This window comes from Anas platyrhynchos, chromosome 23 (genome assembly GCF_047663525.1).
Source record: "Anas platyrhynchos isolate ZD024472 breed Pekin duck chromosome 23, IASCAAS_PekinDuck_T2T, whole genome shotgun sequence".
Lineage (NCBI taxonomy): Eukaryota > Metazoa > Chordata > Aves > Anseriformes > Anatidae > Anas > Anas platyrhynchos.
This window is the reverse complement of record NC_092609.1, coordinates 5,085,111-5,105,766: the sequence shown is the minus strand read 5'-3', so window position 1 is coordinate 5,105,766 and position 20,656 is coordinate 5,085,111. Positions and strand designations below refer to the sequence as shown.

Here is a 20,656-nt window from a genome sequence, read left to right as displayed (position 1 = left end):
TCAGTACCAGGGAAGCTCATGGAGCAGATCCTCTTGAGAGTCATCATGCGGCACTTTAAGGGCAAACAGGCCATCAGGCCCAGTCAGCATGGGTTTATGGAAGGCAGATCCTGCTTGACAAACCTGATCTCCTTCTATGACAAAGTGACGCGCTGGGTGGACGAGGGAAAGGCTGTGGATGTGGTCTACCTTGACTTCAGCAAGGCTTTTGACACCGTCTCCCACAGCATTCTCCTCAAGAAACTGGCTGCTCTTGGCTTGGACTGGCGCACGCTTCGTTGGGTTAGAAACTGGCTGGATAGCCGGGCCCAAAGAGTCATGGTAAATGGAGTCAAGTCCAGTTGGAGGCCAGTCACTAGTGGCGTCCCCCAGAGCTCGGTGCTGGGCCGGTCCTCTTTAGTATCTTCATCAATGATCTGGACGAGGGCATTGAGTGCACCCTCAGTAAGTTTGCAGATGACACCAAGCTATGCGCATGTGTCGATCTGCTCGAGGGTAGGAAAGATCTGCAGGAGGGTCTGGATAGGCTGCACCAATGGGCTGAGGTCAACTGCATGAAGTTCATCAAGGCCAAGTGCCGGGTCCTGCACCTGGGGCGCAATAACCCCAAGCAGAACTACAGGCTGGGAGATGAGTGGTTGGAGAGCTGCCAGGCAGAGAAGGACCTGGGAGTGATGGTGGACAGTCGGCTGAATATGAGCCAGCAGTGTGCTCAGGTGGCCAAGAAGGCCAACAGCATCCTGGCTTGTATCAGAAACACTGTGACCAGCAGGGCTAGGGAGGTGATCGTCCCCCTGCACTTGGCTCTGGTGAGGCTGCACCTCGAGTACTGTGTTCAGTTTTGGGCCCCTCTCTACAAGGACATGGAGGTGCTCAAAAGAGTCCAGAGAAGGGCGATGAAGCTGGTGAGGGGCCTGGAGAACAAGTCCTACGAGGAGCAGCTGAGGGAGCTGGGTTTGTTCAGCCTGGAGAAGAGGAGGCTCAGTGGCGACCTTATTGCTCTCTATAGGTACCTTAAAGTAGGCTGTAGCGAGGTGGGGGTTGGTCTATTCTCCCACGTGCCTGGTGACAGGACGAGGGGGAATGGGCTTAAGTTGTGTCAGGGGAGTTTTAGGTTGGATGTTGGGAAGAATTTCTTTACCGAAAGGGTTGTTAGACATTGGAACAGGCTGCCCAGGGAAGTGGTGGAGTCACCATCCCTGGAAGTCTTTAAAAGACGTTTAGATGTAGAACTTAGGGATATGGTTTAGTGGGGTCTGTTAGTGTTAGGTCAGAGGTTGGACTCGATGATCTTGAGGTCTCTTCCAACCTAGAAATTCTGTGATTCTGTGATTCTGTGATTCTGTGTGATTCTGTGCTCTCCTTTGTGGCACAGCTGTGTATAGGTATGCTCCAGGCAAGCAGCGGCAGACACATGCTCAAATGACTCTCACAAAACACAGTGGGACTTAACAAGCAGCACAGTCCTTTCTTGGCAGAATTGGGTCCTTCACAAGGAACAGTCATTTGGGATGAATGACTGATATAATCCAGAGCGGTCATCTGAATTCCTTAGGCTGCGCAAAACATTCACAGTGAAGCCTGAAATCAAGTTAATCTGAGGTTTTGGCATTTCACTGTAATATAAAAACATTAGGGTGATCACAGGGCAGAGAGAGTTTTGTAAGCTTTTATTGAAAAACAGTGCTTTTCTGTAGGGAAGATTCATGCAATTTGGCTGTAAACTGGTCATATTTCATACACTGGCTGTTCTGCTTATATTAATTTTTTTGTTGTTTTTTTTTTTTTTTTTTTTTGGTCAGCACATGCATACAACACACACACATACATTCTTCCTTTCATTGTCAAAAAGACCACTTATGATTGCTTTAACGGGGACATTTTCATGGATTTTCTAGCCTCATCCTCTTGTCTTAACTAACCACAGTTTATACCAGAACCATATCACTGAGATCTAACAAGAGATGTGATTTGACTGGCAAACATGCAAATCTATACTAGTTCTGGAAAAAGCTCCTCTCTGCATATGTGTTAATTTAGGCAGAATATATCTTTACACATAATTACACATTATTTCATTGTATTTTTTTCCATATTTTACCTATGTTTACAAATTCACAAAATGAAATTGCAATTAATACTATACAATACAAATTTTAAAAATGATTTGCTCTCAGATTGAGATGTTCCTGGCCAAATCTGAGCTTGACACGCATTTTAATAATCTCCTCATAAATTCCTGACAGAATGTTGTTTATCATGGAAATGCAACCAACACACTTAAGGCACACTCATTATTTGGATCCCACACTTAGTGAGCACTTTGCATAGATAAGCGCTCCTTTACTATAACAGTGATAAAGTTTTCTTTAAAATTATGTATTTTTATATCACCCTTATCTGTTGATGTTTAGAATGTAAAAATAACTTCATTAATGCTGACAAGAATGCAAACCTAGTCTCTTGAAAATGTGAGAAGACCACAGGAATCCCATGTGACTCTGACTTCCTTGCCTTATTGGAAACATCTGTGTCTATTGGTAACCTCGACCATTTCCAGGTTTGATTCCAAGAAAATAATTTCACAACCTTTTTGTGCATCTCAGGCTCTCTGGGAGCACTTCAATCAGGTCCTGAACATGCTTTTCTCTTCCTTTTGCTTTGGAAGAATGGATTCAGTGTAATAAGCCTTCTGCAAACCAGACCAGAGTTTGCTTCATGGTTTGTTCTTGCAAATGCAGATAGGCACGTGGCCAATTGTTCCAGACATAACAACATGTTGATCAGGACCAGTCACTGATAATTGCTGTAGATTTCATGTAGCTGTAGTGGTCATAGCCATGTAAGACACGCTATGGCCAAGCATCTTTCTGGCAGTCCTGCTTGAAGAAGTCTCAGCTCTCCATTGTCAAGGAACACTTAACCTTAACACCATGCCAGAGATGGTGATCCTACCAATCTGCAGGTAGGAAGGTGTGGCAGGAGAAGCTGGGCAGCCCCAAAAGCAAGGTGCATCGCCCAGGTAAAGCAACCTCAGTGGAAGACAGGCGCTCAGGAGCAGCACAGTACTTCAGCTGTCCTGCCTTCAGATCCAGCACATCCATCCCTCCTAGGGTTGGCATTTCCTGCACCAGCTTGGCACATCTAACACAAAGCTATACATTGAATGCAGTGCACCCCAGGCACCACCTGTGTTTTCTTAAGCTTGTATGCAGGTCAAGGTTAAAGACTGAACCTAAAGTCTTCCAAATTAGAAGGATCCCTTGATCAAGGCACAGTTTTGCCAGAGTTCATCTTTTACTGTGGCAACTGGTACAATTGGTAAAAATCCCCTAAGCTCCATTTTTAGGCAAACCCAGCTTTCTTACTGTGTACAGCACCTAATTATTTTGATGACTGTACCTTTTGCAGTGAAGAAACAGTCCTAGTATAAGGTATCCCATCCTTGATTAAAGGGTTCAGGGCATGAACAGAGAAAAGGTGGTGAGAAGGGATTGTATGAGGTCACATGGAGGAGAAAGAGGACTGGAATCTAAGCTTTCATCCTCATGTTATCCACTACAATGTATATACATTGCAAATTTATTAGTCACTACCCTTGAACCAACGTGTTGTTATAGACTTATGAGAACTTTGGGGCAGGGGACATCTTTCTTGGTCATTCTCTGTGGTACCTAGGAAGTTGTGTGGGCTACAGCAGATAAACAGTAACAATTAGTCAACACAGTGTTTGAAGCTGGAGCCATGTTCCATTCTACGTAAGCGATCTTTTTGAACAGCTCAGCTAATGTGCTGGCAGTGGATAAAGTAACTGATTATAGCAAGGGCTTGCTTATATATGAAAGTGATGTAACCCTGGGATTGAGTCCAATTCCTTTTCAGGCTCCAAAGCAAACAGAGATTCCTTTCAGTTACAACTTTTCATCTTCTAGCTTTAATTTTTTAAGTTGACCATTGGGTGAACTAAGGTGCCCATATGACAACATCAAGGATCTGAAATCTGGTTCCTTCTTTTCTGCAGGTAAGAGAAGGAAGGAAGTGCAAATTGCTTTCAAAATGTCTCCTTCTCATAGCTCTTAGGAATATCATATGATAAAAGGCTCCTAGCCGTTAATTTTCCCTGCAAAGGTTAGAATATTTATCTAACTTGAGAATGCACTATGTGGTGGGACTTTAAGCTCCTTTTGAGTCTGCTGGTTTCTCTAGGCTGTTTTGCTAATCACTGATTCTCTCATTTCTATGGTATGTCCATGCTGCAAAGACTGCTGTGGCTGGTAGTTCACATCTATCTGGCAGCATGGGCATGCTGCTAAGCACTCTGGAGTTATTTAGCACGTGTCCTGAAGTCTATGCTGTGTGGCTGCACAGTATGGCCAAAACTGTCTGACACTGCCTTGGGTGATTGCCAGGCAGACAAAACAGAGCACCCAGCCCAGCCTCCCTCGCCTAGCATCCCTGCAGAAAACCTGGGATGGAGTGATGGGTGGCTTGGTCTTCCGCAGAATGGCAGATTGCTCACACCATTCTCTGTGAGCAGCTGTCCTTGCAGAAAGAAATTACACAGAGGTAGCAAAGGAAATGGATTCAATCTGCACACATCCAGCTTTGTGCTGAGGGTGGATGCTTCAGCTGGTAGTGTGGTGAAGCGCAGAATTGCATTTGGGAATCCCACGATACCCTCTTCATCCTTGTTTTAGAGTCATCCCTTAAAGGCACGAAACTTCTGCTTTTCATAGGCAGTTTGGGGTTGAAAGCCCTGTGATGCCAGGAAATTAGAGATTTTCCATCCTTTTCAGAGCTTTTGCAATAATCATAATCCAGTTTTTGTTTGCAGAGACAACACTCTGTAAAAGGATGGCATAGCAATGAAGTTGGGCAGTCAGGAAAAAGCTGGAAAGTTGCAGCTGCCCTGCCTTGTGCTGCAATAACTCAAAGCCCTGTATCTGCCTGAAGCTTTCTGTCTTCTGCAGCTGTCAAGGCTGGGCTTGCACATGGCTCCAGTCTATCAGGGCTGAAATTTCAAACCAGCTGTGCCTCCACTTTAAAATAACAAGACCAGCTTATAGTTGCAAGTAGCATCTGTGATTGGGCCCCCTTTACTGACAAGCTGGGTAGAGCACTCTTTACCTATACTTCCCAGTAAAACAGGCTCAAACCCAAATTTGCCAGTGGACAGCTATGAAAACCTGCAGACTTGTAGCTATTTGCCCATGCTGAAGATTTCACAGTCTGCTGAGGACCAAGTCTCACCACTTGCTGTGCCACCAGTCCACACTGCCTGGTCCAAGGGAGCTATTTGGAATCCCTTGGAGAGGCCACAGGAATTTACAGCTGAGTTCACCATTGCCAAAACAACTCTAACAGCTCTGCCCTGCTGGCTATTCAGTGTTGGCAAACTCTACACAAGAAACACATGGCTGAGGTAGCCTCTAGGTGTCTGTGTGTGAGCGTGCAGGGCTGCCTGCGTGAGAACATCCTACAGGATCTCTGGCATGAAGAGCATCCAAACCTGTTGGATACAGCCACTTGGACTCGGTCTGCATGTTGAGTCAAGGAGGTGCCATATCTCAGATCATTGTGTCAACAAGCATTTTCATCACACTGGCTGTCAGCTGCCAGACATACCCTATGCTTGGCTGTATAGCTAGCATGGGACCAGGTGGATAAACATGCTGCTCAGTGACCCAGTACACAGAAGATGCACCCATCATAAAACTCAGGAGTGGTCCTGTCTTTATACAGTGAAGGATTGAAACGCTGTTGCTGCAGTTGTTGCTACAAGCCAAATAGATGCTAAGAACCATGTCACAGGCTGGATGAAGAAAATGACAAAGGGATTATTAAACATCCACTTCAGAGAAGAGGCTATGTTTATAAGTGATACAGAGGCACTCTTAGTATTTGCATGGGCAGGAATTTCCTATCTTTACAGAGAAATGCAATAGTTCCTTTCTTTTCCTGATTATCTGATAGACACTGGTTTGTAAAAAGATTTTCTATGGGATTGCTCCTTTTCCTTTTCTTTTTCTTTTTTTTTTTTTTTTTCCCCAAGGAAAGCAAACCATTCACACAACTCCAAGCTACCTTCCTTCAAGGCACTGACAGTTGTAGTTGACACTGGCAGATGATTCCATGCTGCTGTCTCCACCAATTCATGTACTGACCTTCCCACTGCATTTCCAACCACACCAAAACAGTAATATGTTTTATGAGATAATATTTGATGTTTGCTGGCCAGGCAGTAGCCACTAGCCATAAGGTAGCCTGAATCATTGAGCCTTTGTATCATTGAGCTTGGACATGGACTTAAATTTGTCTTGGAAAAACAGTGGCCCTGAGAAGAATAGAGTGAGATTGGTTAGGATTAAATAGGTGTTAGACCCTCCTCATTTTGCGTGGTGCAAATTTAACAACTGTTTTTGCAACCTTTTGCTATTTTTTCAACCTTTTGCTTTCCTTTTTGACTAATTTTTCTTCCAAAGCACAGTCGTAGTTTGAGGTTATTCAGTTGAAAGCAATCACTTCCCAGTCTCTTGGACAGAAGTCTCTAGGTATCGTAAAGCTAAAATGACCTTCTATGTCTACAAAACAAGAAGTTAGGTATGAGAGCCAAAACCAGCACCCAAATGACAGAGAATATCTATGGCAAGATGAGAGATGATTCAGAGATCTCAAAGCCAAACCCAGTGCTTGAAAGCTAGACTCTTCTCCCTGCTTTAGATCCAAAATAAGGAAACAAACAAACAAACAAGTAAAAATAATAATTAAAAAAAAAGCCCACATAATTACTGATGCTACCTAATTCTGTCATTTCAGCTGTGTAAATTACTGAATATCACGGCCATTTTGCCATTTTACTGTTTTCTAGTGGGTTCTCAGATTGCTTTTTCCTGCTCCGCTGGCGGTGACATCACCTGGCTGTTATGTCACTACTGCAAGGGAATAAACACTAACTGCTCACTGAAGTCTGAAAGTGATTAAAATCATCAAGATGCTCATGTATGTTTATTCAAAGAAGACCAACACTCAGGCACATAGTTTTGTTTACATGAGAGAAAAGGGCTGTCTAACCTCACAGAAAGCCAGATAAGCTCCTTATATCTACACATGGAAGTGCCCAAACATTTACAAGTCTTCCAGGAGTCATTTGAGAGAAACAGATATTTTTGCAGCTAGAGGCCTGGGTGCATTTTCAGCCACTTTCTCCTTCACACTAATTTACATTTGCACCCAAATCAGAGACCCTTTACAGCATAGCAGAATCGTAAAGAGCTTAATTTACTTTGAGTCTGGATCATGTAACACATATACTAGCTAATTCTGCTGCTACTTATGCTGACAGGACACAAAACTGCATGTCTAAGAGCGACATCACCAAAAGGGAGGGTGCCTGCTGTCCTATTTTGCTGCTAATTTTATCAGCTTCACTTAAACTGCTCTGGATTTTCCCTAGTATAAATGGAAGTGGCATAAGATAATTTTAACTCTTCAAGTAAAAGAAAAATTATTCATAGAAGTGGCATTCTTCAAACTATGATTTCTGTGGGAACATTGCACAAAAGTTGCCAGGCATTAGAGAAGTCTGTATTATAAACTTTCCTCTCAGAAATCAGTTTCACACTAAGTGAAGATACTTTAGCATATTTTCCCTTGAAGAAAGAAAATATTAATTACTTCAGCAACCTGGATGATGGAACAGAGTGCACCCTCAGCAAGTTTGCTGATGACACAAAGCTGGGAAGAGTGGCTGGTACCCCAGGGGGTTGTGCTGCCATTCAGAGGGACAACAGGCTGAAGGGTTGGGCCGAGAGGAGCCCCATGAAGATCAACAAGGGCAAATGCAGGGTCCTGCAGCTGGGGAGGAATAACCCCAAGCACTAGCACAGGCTGGGGGCTGACTTGCTGGAGAGCTGCTTTGCAGAGTGGGACCTAGCAATCCTGGTGGACAGTAGGCTGACTGGGAGGGAGGCAGCAATGTGCCCTTGTGGCCAAGAAGGCCAATAGGATTTTGGGGTGCATTCGGAAGAGTTACCAGCAGGTCAAGGGAGGTGATCCTCCCCCTCTACTCAGCACTGGTGAGGCCACACCTGGAGTATTGAGTCCAGTTCTGAGCTCCCCAGTACCAGAGGGACATGGAGCTGCTGGAGTGAGTCCAGAGGAGAGCTATGAAGATGATGAGGGGACTGGAGCACCTGTCATACAAGGAAGGACAGGCTGAGAAAACGTGGCCTGTTTAGACTGGAAAAGAAAAGGCTGAGCGGAGACCTCTTTAATGTATATAAATATCTGAGGGGAGGGTGTCAAGAGGATTGAGCTGGTCTCTTTTCAGTTGTGCCCAGTGACAGGACAAGAGGCAATGGGTAGAAACTGAAGCACAGGACATTCCAGCTGAGTATGAGGGGGTACTTCTTTACCGAGAGGGTGACAGAGCACTTGGACAGGCTGGCCAGAGAGGCTGTGGAGTCTCCTTCTCTGGAGACATTCAAAACCTGCCTGGATGCAATGTGCTCTAGGTGATCCTACAGGCAGGAGGGTTGGACTAGATCATTTTCAGAGGTCCCTTCCAATCTCAGCCGTTCTGTGATTTCTGTGGTTACATTTTTTTATTCACAAAAGCTTACTGGTCTTGCATCCAGTGGAAAACCTTGCAGGGAGACAAATGTTACAGGACTACGATTCTTCACCAAAAAATTATTTTGTCGTTTCATGTCCAGTTGGATTGCCTGAAGCCTTCACAATGCTACCCAGTTACTTTTGCTTTGGTCCAACTATATTCCTGAAGCAACCCCAACCTCCTTTGTCCATTTATGTCAGAGGTATGTAAAATGACCAGGTGTGACATTAATGTACTAGGCATATTTCACCATGAGGGTGATCAAATTTTGGGCTCAGGGAGATACTGAATCTTGAACCTTGGAAACAGTAAAAATTGCATTGGGCACAGCCCTGGGCAAGTGACAATCTAAATTGTGAGGAGCTGGGGGACATCTTATGGTTACCACAGGGATTTCCAGACCTGCTGTGCACCCTGAGCACATGTAGAGTTTGCGATGCTCAGGCTCTCCCTTCCCAGCCAAACTTCCCTGCAAGTCTGCAGAGTGTTTGGAGCTGACCACAGCACTGAGCACATGCTGCCCACATTACTGCCCAGCCAGGTACCTCTAGAGATAGCTGGGGATATCTTCACACTGGAATGATTTTGGAAGCACACAGGAATTTCATTCCACTGAAAAGGGGGGAGATTAATACTGTGGAGATGAGAGGTATCTCTGTAGTACCTTGCAGTTGTAAAGAGTATCATCCCCATCAAATGACAGTAGTCCATTCTATTCAATGGCTTCTGTTTCCACCCAAAATCATGCATTAATATATAGAAATTTGCATGAGACCATTTTTTACTGGAAATATATGAGAACATTTCATTCATCTCATGCAACAGTCCAATTATCCTTCTGCAGACATTGCCCTATAAAAGTGCCTATGAAGTTTAAATTTATGTAGAAATATATATAGATTTATGTCTTTTCAGAGTTTTACTCCAGAATTTAAGATATTAATGAATGAAAATATGCAGAAATATCCCTTACTATTTATTAGAATTTATTACACATCTAAAAGTAAGTCTGTACTGGGCCCTGAGACAGGTGTTTCTGTCATTGCACAAAGACAGTTTTTACACTTGAAAATGTATTGGTCTGAAACTGCATGAACTGCAAGTTACAAAGCTGATAAAATGTGACTGAATGTTTGTTTCTGAGCTGTCATGACTATCTGCCTCATCATGGAAAAATAATCACAACGCTTAAGTAACACTTGTAAAGGCAGACAGAATTTTTAGTTGGATTTTATTTTTCCCAAGAAATGTCTTGAGGCACGGTACCTTGTCTCCTGGCTGTGGGCGCATCACAGATACACGGTCGTAACCTTTCCGCAGCAAGACCCAGAGAGCATCCAATTTTCCCTGCAATCAAATGACATACAGTGTGTTATATTCAGTGTAAGAACAAGTGAGCTGTGCAAACTGCAGCTTAAACATGCATATTTTTTCCTTAACCATTTGCTGTGCCTGTACTAGGCATCTCCTCTGGCTGAGAGGCTGACCTCCAGTCCTAAGTGGCCACTGTGACATATTAAAAATAATTTTATGTACCAAAACACAGAAGCTCCCTGCCCTGAAAGCTTGGGTCTTTTGGCTGATATTGAACTTCAGTGTCTGTGAAGGTAAGACCCCCTGACATTCAGGGTATTTATAAGGTCTCTCTGTGGCAGTGGTTCTCCAGTATCTAATTAAAGAATCTATGCACTCAATGCACACTCTTCCTTTAACAGGGATATATATGGCAACTTTCTCTTCCCTATTCAAGAAAATGCTAGGGTTGTAATCCTCTCTGAGACCTATATTCCTCAACCACCGTGTTGAGCCAATGGTTCAAAGCTTACTTGGGAATTGGAGGGATTCATGGGTGGAGACAGACAGAATGACTGCATAGATCTTGTTTCCATAGGACACTGGGAAAAAGACTTCCTAAGATGAGAGCCAGGAAAGTCTGTAATTCTCAGAGGAAGAACCAAGAAACTCCTCTGTCAGAATCCTGCTGCATTTGGACAGCACAGCATCTTTGACCTGAGGGAAGCCATCCTTGTCTCTGAATCCATCTCAATCCATCCCTCCATCTGAAAACAATCCCTCTGAATGCATCTTTCCTCCTACATCAGACCTCATTGAAGCTATTGATCTCCTGCCCCTCTGACAACTGAAGAAATAAGTACCTTTTTTGGTCATTTTTCCTTTAAGAAACTAGAGGGAAAATTGCAACTTTCCATGGAATAAAAAAGTCCTTCTTACCCGAAAGTCCTAATTTCCATCAGTCTACTGAGCTTTCTTGTGAAAAGACAAGAGCTCCATCTTGGGTCATTTTCTGTTTGGGAACTGCTTTGCAACTGAAGCACAAAGTAACTTGGAGACAAAAAAAAGGTCTGGAGGCAAATAAAGCCTTGGGTCCTACTAGACATGAAGTCCAGAAAGTAGAAACAATGACAAATGTAGATGAGAAATGAAAGAAGGCATAGTTTCAGCCACTGCCTGAAAACAAATGCATTCTCTCCCTTAATTAATGGTTAGGTCAGCACTGTATTGACCCCAGTCTAGGGAATGACCTGATACCTAGATTGCTCTTGAGACCTGGTACGTTGTCAGTCAGAGGAAGTTTTGTAAGCTGCCTATAAATGCAAGCTGTCCTCAGGCCTCAAGACAACGTCTAGGAAAATGTGCCAGGGACACAATATTAAGTTGCCTCAATTTAGGAGGCAATTGAGGTTTCTTTTTGGCAGGACCAGCTGCTGCTTCAACCCCAAACTTGAGGTAGGTCCTGCAGGTGAGTTTTCATGGATAAGCAGTGAATTGAGCCTTGTCTCATGGTCCTTTATGTATAGTTGTGTAGAGACTGCTAGTGGCCTTTTTGAAGTCATCTGAGTACTATAAACGTTCTGAGGAGGAGAGAACAGGTAGACATAGACAGAATCTGAGGTAGAAATAGGGGTTGAATGAAAGCTAGTAACCAAACCAAAGCATAGACAGCCGTGCGGCTGGCTGTAGCAGGGAGCACATCCTGAACCAAATTAAGACAAATGGCACAGTCCTTTATGATCCTTCACTTGCGTCTATGTTTTCTGTTGTCCCTCCCTCTGTCAGATGAACTGAGGATTTGACAAGGTTCATGAGAAATTTTTAGACTTGTCTTGCTCTTTGGTTTATTTGCACTGACCTTTCAAACTGGTGAAATGATATTTAAAAAAAATAAATACAGTTGGCATGAAGATAAGAAGTAACTTCTGCAAATAAGAATAACATTAACAGTAACAATAATAATAACAATCTGTTAAGTGTCAGCAACTGTATTTGGCAGTAAACAAAGCCCTAGAGCATTTCAAGCGGCAATCTATCCGCTGTTATCAGCTGTCTACCTACCATATGGATGCTACCCTGAAGATTGGATGTAAAGGGAAGAAAAACTCCATCAGACAAACTGGCAAAAGGCTGAACACTCCAAGTAAGGCTGGCACTTGTGCTGTGTGGAGAAAAGGAGGCTGTTGGCCAGCAAGGTGACTGGCCCTAAAATGTGAATTTCCTGGCTCTTTGTCAGATTCAAGCTACCTTGGTTCACTGCTCCTCAGATTTAATTCCTTGCACTCCTCCTTTACGTAGGATTTTTTTTTTAATAGGTTGTTACATGCATATTTATCTACCTTCAAAAGAGATGTTTCATACAGTTCAGTGGAATGGGTGGAAATTTAACGTCTTTTCTAACCAAAGAAGCTGAGAGCACATGGAGCATGGGGATGAGGGAAAATTAAAGTGAGTATCAGGAGACATTTCCTACGGGTGAGGTCTGGTAGTCTGGGAAACATTTCCCCTGAGCAGCAGTGGAAGCCTCTGTTATTTTAAAAACCAGACTGGAAAAAGCAGTGAGGGACAGACCCAAGCTAACAGTGCTGCTTTGGCTGAAAGTGCAGACCCAATGACCTAATAGGCTGTTCCTCCTCACCTCCCCCTGCTTCTTACAACTCCGCAATAGCTTCCCTGCATAACACAATGCAAATTCATCTTCATATGCTCACATCTTCTAGACAGAAGCTTCTGCCTAGAGTACTGATGAGTTTATGCCAATTTTGCAATTTCCTTACTGCACAGGGAGAGCAATTGCAAGATCTCTGCTTCAGAGAAATTATCCCGTCTGTTTCTGTTGAGTGCTCACAGTTGTACGTGGGGAAAGTATTGGATATAGTTATCCAGTATGCATACACAGCCTGTTTGGGTGCAGTTCAATAAGGGGTGTGGTGGCAATTAATAGTTAGGTAAAACCTCATCCACAGACCGATTCAGGCTGCTGAACACTATCCAGAAGTAGAACATGCCAAAGTTAGGGAGTATTTGGATATGGGGTCTTGGATGGGACCTGTCCTTATACTATACAGTTTGAATGGTATAAAGGAGAGATTTTTCTAAAGGAACTAAGAACATATATCATGAGCCAGCAGTGTGCCCTGGCAGCCAGGAGGGCTAACTGTGTCCTGGGATGCATCAAGCACGGCATTGCTAGTTGGTTGAGGGAGGTGATTGTCCTGCACTGCTCCGCACTGTGCGGCCTCACCTCGAGCACTGTGTGCAGTTCTGGGCACCACAGTACAAAAAGAACATGAAACTGTTGGGGAGTGTCCAGAGAAGGGCTATGAAGATGGTGAAAGGCCTAGAGGGGAAGACGTATGAGGAGCAGCTGAGGGCACTGGGCCTGTTCAGCCTGGAAAAGAGGAGGCTGAGGGGGGACCCCATCACGGCCTACAGCTTCCTCATGAGGGGGAGTGGAGGGGCAGGTGCCAATCTATTTTCTTTAGTGACCAGTGATAGAACCCAAGGGAATGGAGTCAACCTGTGACAGGGGAGGTTCAGGCTGGACATCAGGAAGAGGTTTTTCACTGAGAGGGTTGTTGTGCACTGAACAGGCTCTCCAGGTACAAAGCCACGGCACCAAGCCTGTCGGAGTTTAAGTGTTTGGACTGTGCTCTTAGTCATATGGTCTGAATTTTTGGGTAGGCCTATGTGGAGCCAGGATTGGACTCAGTGATCCTTGTGGGTCCCTTCCAATTCGGAATATTCTATGAGTCTATGATTCTATCACCCATGAGATACTTCTAATACACTTAGGCCCCTAATAATCAAAAGATTGCTTTTATGAAGCAAAAGCCATTCCTAGTCAGAATTAGAACTGAACTCAAAACCAACGTACATTGAATCTTTTCTCCAAGTCTCTTTTGAACTTTGGAGAAATTCCAACTGGGACACAGATCTGCAATAAACTTGACTCCTCTGTTCAGAACTGACTTGCTACCATGCAGAATAAACTCTGAAAATAAACTGAAAATCTCCTGAGGCTGTAATCCAACAGCATAAACTGGTGAAGAAAGAAGGGAGAAACTCATCAGTATCTCCTATGGGAAAGGACCCAGCTCTCAGCTAACAGTAGCTGTGCCTACATGGATTCCGTCTGCAAGTGCACGTGTATTCAACGTTCTTTGTGCTAAAACTGGTGCTTCTATTAACTCCTAAGTGTTTAGAGTACAGCTTTCTGTGCTGTGAAACCTTCTGACTGCAGCACACAAAAAGCAACTGAGCTGCATCTCTCAGCTGTATGAGGTCATTTCCATGAGCACATCGTACAAGTGAAAATCTCCCAGATGGGACTAGTGTGTTTTACGAACATGTTGCAGTAATGTAAATTACAACACAATACATTTAGTAACAAAGGAGCAGCTATGTGGGATGGTGCTTACTGCATTCCCAACTCTGAACTGAAAAAAGTTGACTGTAACCTGTCCCACTGTGGGAATGAATAACCTTCATGAATACATGTTGAAATCATTATAATATAATTGCAAATGACTTGTTGGTAGGCTATGTTTATTAGATGATAATCTTTAAGGGGGCGAGAGAGGGCATTGAACCAAATTTTCAAAGAGGCTCACATTTCTGTATCCTCCGGAAACCACTACTACTCCCTTGTGCATCCTTGCCATTTCCATTGCTGGATTTGAACCAGCTGTAAGATCAATGTCTGAGGAAAGCCAAAACACGTGACTTGCCCAGATTCCTATGGGCACTGCTCAGAGCTGATCAGTAACAAGAAACAATGCAAGGAAACCTGGGTGTATTGCAGTGAAATATACCTGCATCTAAATAATGTAGCTGGTAGAATGTTTGGCTAGGTTGGTTGCTTCTAGAGAGGAAGAAGACAGGAGAATAAAAACTCTGCTTTCCAGCAGTGAGGCACTTCCACATTTAGCATAAAATTTAAGGTAAGTTAAACAGTAAGCGGTTTAACAAATTGACTGTAGAGGGTTTCTAACCCTAACCAGAATTTCCACTCTTCACAATGAGATCCAGGCTCCAGTGGTGCCAGGCTTGCACTGGGGTATGAACTGTGCATTTTCAGTCTTTTCTGACACTACAGTGCTGCTGCAAATACCACAAACTGAAAAGAGATGAGAAGGGTCTTAGTATTTCCCAAAAAGGATAACTCTGAAAAATGTTTGGATTTTTTAATTTTTTTATTATACAGGTGCAACCTCTTGAAAATTGTTTGCTGAGGACAGCTTAACTTGTCTTGAATGGAAAAGATTAACTTTCTCATGTTGGAGTGTCTTCATACCACACTCTGGATGATGCCACCTATATCTATTGCGTGTGGTTTGTTTCTCTCAATCCAGGAGGAGCACTCACATGTGTGAGAAAGGGTTTTGCATCAGTGAATTATTCGGTTGCTTGCTTGTTTCAGTTTTGTACACTGACAACAATTCACATGAGGGAAGCCAAGCTGAAGAACAGCTGCCTGCCCTTGGGACAGATGGCAGAGAAGGAGATCCTTCTCAGTTCCCGAGGGTGACTGCTAGGCAGCTTTGCATTGTGTGTGACCCAATAACAGCATGAATTTGCACTTTCACTTCTGAGGCACTCTAATTCAGTCAAAACCTTCTTGCAGGCCATCCCCTCCATGTGAGGTGAGCATGCTGCCCTCCATCAGGCCTGGCCCTGTGACCCATGACAGCTGGCAGACATCCATGTGCTTCACTGCAGTCAGAACATTTTCCCTTGGTGATACTTAAGAGCAATTTTCTTCTGATTTTTCCACTCTTTCTAAGGAAAGAGGATGCTATTTCCTCCCTACAACACAGAGAATATGCAATTTGGACTAACGGGCCTGCCTTTGGAAGCACATTGGAGTCTGAAAGCAATTTACAGAAGCTAGCTACAGCACTAAAAGTGATCAGCTTTTTATTCTGGTCTCAGAAAGCAATGTGACCCTGCAACCTGATCAACCTGGTGGAAATACCCATTGCCCATGAGGCTCCTTTCTATAGCATCTCCCTGGTAACATGTTCAGTGAGACTTCTTTATGCACAGCTTCTCCACCAGCACCTTGAGGTCACAGGTTTATGGACAGTTCTAGATCTTACCCATGGATGTGAAAACAGACCGCTTAACACAGATCTCCTGGAAACACAGATCTCCTGGAAACACTTTATGCAGTAAAACACTGAACTGGACCTACCTTGATTGGAGAGTACCACTTCCGAGGAGAGGAGGGTCTGCGCATATTGTTCACAAGGTTCCTGGGCTCCGGGAATTCATATTCCTGTTCTGGCATCTTGACTCTGGCATTCTTGGCTTTCTCTAACTTAGCGCCTTCTTCTGTAGAACCCTTTTCTCCCCAGCGCACCTGAAAATACAGAATCAGAAATGCAAAGGTGGGGAAAAGCTTCAGAAAAACTATAAAAATATTACCTTGCAATTTGCATGGCAACACTGTCCATGTATCCCAGGCACAGACCTGGATCCTACTGAAGTAGAAGAAAGTTCAAAACTGAGATTTTCTGATACATAGACTGGTGCCTATTTACCTCCATTCGTTTGATGCCACCAACTCCTCGACCACCATAATAAGAGGCATCTACTGTTGGCCATTTTTTCTTTGGAAGGCCATCATCATCTTCTTCCTACAAAACAGAAGGAAGGGGTTGTACTGTTAGGAAGCATGAACCAAGATGGTAAGGCATAAATGGTCACAGGTCATGTTGTCCTTTGAGCCAGCTAGAGCCAGTGCAATCAATGTTCTGCTCTCTTACTGCTTGTTTTCCTGTGGATGTACACTCATGAAAAGAAAATGTTTCATTATATAAACACTACCACCACTTGAAAGGTACAATCCAGCTCCAGCAAGAATGTGTGTTTTTGCAATAGTTTTATTTAAAGGGATTTTCATCGTCTTTAAATTCAGGGAAGTAAATTATTTCCAAGTTGCAAAATCACTGAGGATGTTGTCAAAATAATATTCAGGATAGTCAAGAGTTGGGGACTTTTGGCTTCAAGTCTGATTGATATGCTAGCCATGAATGATGGCAGCAAGGACTTACCCCTTTGCCATCCTCTTCCCTGTGACTGTGGTTAGAGAGGGGCCAGCTGTTGCTGTGAGGAGTGTTCACTGACTCACGGCTACCCTTGCTGACATAATCCTCTAGTACACAGATAAATCATTATATTTTAGTTCAGATATGACAGAAGGGGGAGTTAAGGAAAGCAAGAAAGCAAGCAAGTCAAATTTGATCCTGACTGTAGGTGAACTAGGAGTATATTTGGGAACAACCCGTGTGATGGTCTAAAAGGGAGATGATTGTTTTTTTTAGATGAGCGGGCCAAGGATGGAAAAGACTAATGGAAAAGCTACAAGAATGGAATTAGTTCTTGTAATGAACTTCTGCCTCTGCTGGCAAGGCTACCCATGGAAATCCATGTGGCTTCAGTGATTTCATGGCCTTATGCCAGCAGAAAGTCAGACCTTGTGTGAAAAATGAGACTTAAATTCTGTACAAAATGGAATGTGTTCTATCCCTGCTGTAGCAGGCAGAAACCCAGGAACATCACCAAACACAAACTTAAACATGTTTAGGACTCTGGCATTCATGATGGCATTCAGATATGGCCCAATTAACAAACCAAGAAAATCTTTCAATGTGTTTTTAAAATCAATCTAGCTGAATTTCTAGTGAGTATATTCCATGTAAAAAATGGTACACTAAAACAACAGTGCATACGCTCTGACCTACATAGTGCCTTTCGCTTTAATTTCTACAATTCAGGCTGTGAATTGGCAAAGCAGAAAAGCAGAGTTCATCAAAAACGTGAAGTATTTCCTGTGAAAAATGTGGAGAGAGATGAAAAATGGTCCCTCTTTTTTTTTTTTTTTTTTCTTTCTTTAATTCTTCACAGGGATTTGGCGAAACTCCAGAGCTTAGGAGCTTTCCAAAACTGAAAAAGCCAAAAATACTTTGAAATTGAACTCCCCAGTAGGAAAATTTAAAAACTGGAGGAAAAAAAATCCAAGACAAACTATGCTCTTCATGTCAAACAAAAGCATTTTTATTTAAAAACAAAACAAAACATAAATTCAGCTGCAAAAATTGTCCTGATCTAAAGGAAGAGTGAACAATTGAGTCATAAATATAAGGTCCCTCTCCTTTGTAGCTGACCTCTCTTTCTCTCTCTGGTTAGAGCTGCTGAGGCTCTTTGCTGCAACCTAAGAACTTAATATCTCTGCATGAAGTTTTCCATGAGGACTTTTTTCAAAAAATGGAATCAAAGCCATCTAAATATTTTCCTTCAGCAATTCTCTCTTTCTCTGTCTTCAGCTTAGCACAGACTGGACCTCTCACAACAGGAAATACCAAGGTTTAGGAAATCTTCCCCACAAGCCCTTGAAAGCCCTGCAAGTCACTTCAATCTAAGATAGGAGTGTTTCTGCCAGAACAACAACAGAAGAACCACACGCACAAAAAGACCAGAGCAAACACTTGAAAAACAAAGGAGTCACAAGCTTTCTTCCGGATGAGTCTGTTTACATCTTTTGAAGGGCATAGGAGGTTTTGCAATACAAGCAGAAAAATAAAAACAAAAAACACCAGTGTTGTCCTAGTCACTTGACAAATGTGTTCACAATGTATGTGAGTAGCTCTACTAAAGCAACTGGAAACTTGGGCGTCAGGGTGGCAGAAAAGCAGGAAAATGAGAAGGAAGAGGCATACCATCCCCACCCCCAGCATCCTAGCTGACCCATTCAGAAGAACTGAGCCAATAAAATGGGGCAGAATTCTCACATCTGACTCAGTTTTGCCCATAGTTTTCTACACTTAGCTACAATGTGGATTTTGCCTGAGGAAGAACTCCATAACGAACTTCAGCTCTGACCCAGCAGCAGCACAAAAAACAGCCCCGGAAAATCTAAGTGCATTTAAGGATGCTGGAAATTGACTGTACAGAACTTGGCATCTTTCCATCCCCCAAATCTGCTTTAGATGGAGCTAGAGTTTCTTTTTTAAAAAATACGAAGAAGCAGGACAGAGCTACATTTCACAGTCAAAGATCCAGATTCATAACTGCTGGATTTCAGAAAACAAAGATGTGTTTATCTCAGAGTCCATGCCGGGCTCTGTATACTTTGACCCTGACCTGAGGGAACCTCATCTGTGGGTAACACAAGGATAATTCAGGCTCCACTAGGGACGTCTGAACCGCTCAGGGTAAGAATTCAAACTAAATTTGGCCAGATTTTTAAAAAGTTTGGACAATTTACCCTTCTCCCCGCCCTTATAATTATTTTCACAGTTGTCTCTGCAATGCCTGAATCTTGTCAGAACTTAGCATTTACAGAGTGCTTTGCCTGAAAAAAAAAAAAAAAAAAAAAAAAAAAAAGCACTTTAAGACATGGGATAATAATTCCTCTAAGAGATTTTATCACCTAACTTTACAGCTGAGGAAATCTGGAGGTGAAATACATTGTCCTCGAGCCTCACAGATCCTTACTACAACCCATTCTCTTAACACCACACTCATTTCCAAACTGCATGGCCACCTCTCAAATGCAAAGGCGTTGTTACACTTTGAGGATAATTTACTTGGTTCTCAAGAAACATTTCCTCCTTACTTTGGCAGGTTTTGCTTGTCACATTATACTCTACCAGGCATCTAAATCACAACTGTATAAAACCTGCCTTATCTTAATAATCTTTGAGGTGTTTTGCAGAACATGGCATTGGTGTTTCTCATACTTGCATCTCTCACCAGCCCAAGCCTGCAAGCTATTGTCAGAAAGCACTCATAGGTCACAAGAATATCCAAGAGATGTTCCACTGGTGTTCTGCTAAGAAGCAGGCTGAAGAAAGAACTCAAATCTCATTAGGCACCAGCAAAAAACACCTATAAATTTATCCTTGAGACAAAAATGCTTAGAAAACCAGACCTTGTTAGGCTTAGTGAGTATGGAATTCTTAGTTTATCTATGGTACAGATTCCTAAAGATCCTGCCTGAAGTTATGTCTTCTGAGTGCAGAGTGCTGTATGTGCACAGTTAAGACAGAATGCATTTTGATGAAGATAAAGGAGAAGGGATGTATTCCCACTCCATGGCTCAGACAATGGTCTACGCAAAGAAATAACATGCACAGGGTCACTCAGGAAATCCTTCTACAGAACAGAACACCTCACATACCCAGACTTAAAGCCCCAATTCCCAGGTTGCATTTTGTAAAGACTGTAGTGCTAGAGATGCTCATGTCTGAACTATGATTTTACAATGGAGATTGCTGTTCCACAGAGTCTTTTGCATGTAGTGCTGGCAATAGGGACTATTGCCAGTGACGGGGGAATAAACCCAACTGTTCACCACCTCCACACTAATTGAGTGTGCTGTGTTGGATCTCCCTAGATATTTTGCATTAAATTTGGTTATAAAAGTCCACACCTTCACAGAGTAATACCTACACCTCATTTGCTTCCAATAACATTCCAAATCTTTTTCTTTTAAATGATTGTATCTTGAAAGATTCCTTTTCTCCTCCTCCCAGATTTCCAAAACACATTGTAAAAGGAGAGTAAAGTGGAAGGAAAAGAGCTGGCATACCACTGTGACCTGGCTTTATTTCAGGAATAGCAGAATACATTTCCTGCCTTGGTGTCTACAAAAAAAAAATTGCATCAGAGCTTTTCTCTGAAGCTTATTTTGCTATCTTCCCAGCAAGGCTTTTCAGGAAGAGAGAGCAAAATAATTTGGAA

At 43.0% G+C, this 20,656-nt stretch overlaps 1 protein-coding gene across 2 annotated transcripts in view; it reads right to left on the bottom strand.

The window, feature by feature from the left end:
• ANTXR1 (ANTXR cell adhesion molecule 1) overlaps nucleotides 1–20,656 on the bottom strand; it is a 121,975-nt gene that overhangs the window by 18,714 nt on the left and 82,605 nt on the right. For both annotated transcript variants that reach the window (XM_038166876.2, XM_038166875.2), the window contains 3 exons: nucleotides 16,453–16,548; nucleotides 16,104–16,271; nucleotides 9,881–9,961 (listed from right to left, as the gene is read on the bottom strand). In XM_038166876.2, coding sequence (XP_038022804.1) covers nucleotides 9,881–9,961; nucleotides 16,104–16,271; nucleotides 16,453–16,548 — 345 coding nt within the window. The remainder of the gene's footprint in view (nucleotides 1–9,880; nucleotides 9,962–16,103; nucleotides 16,272–16,452; nucleotides 16,549–20,656) is intronic.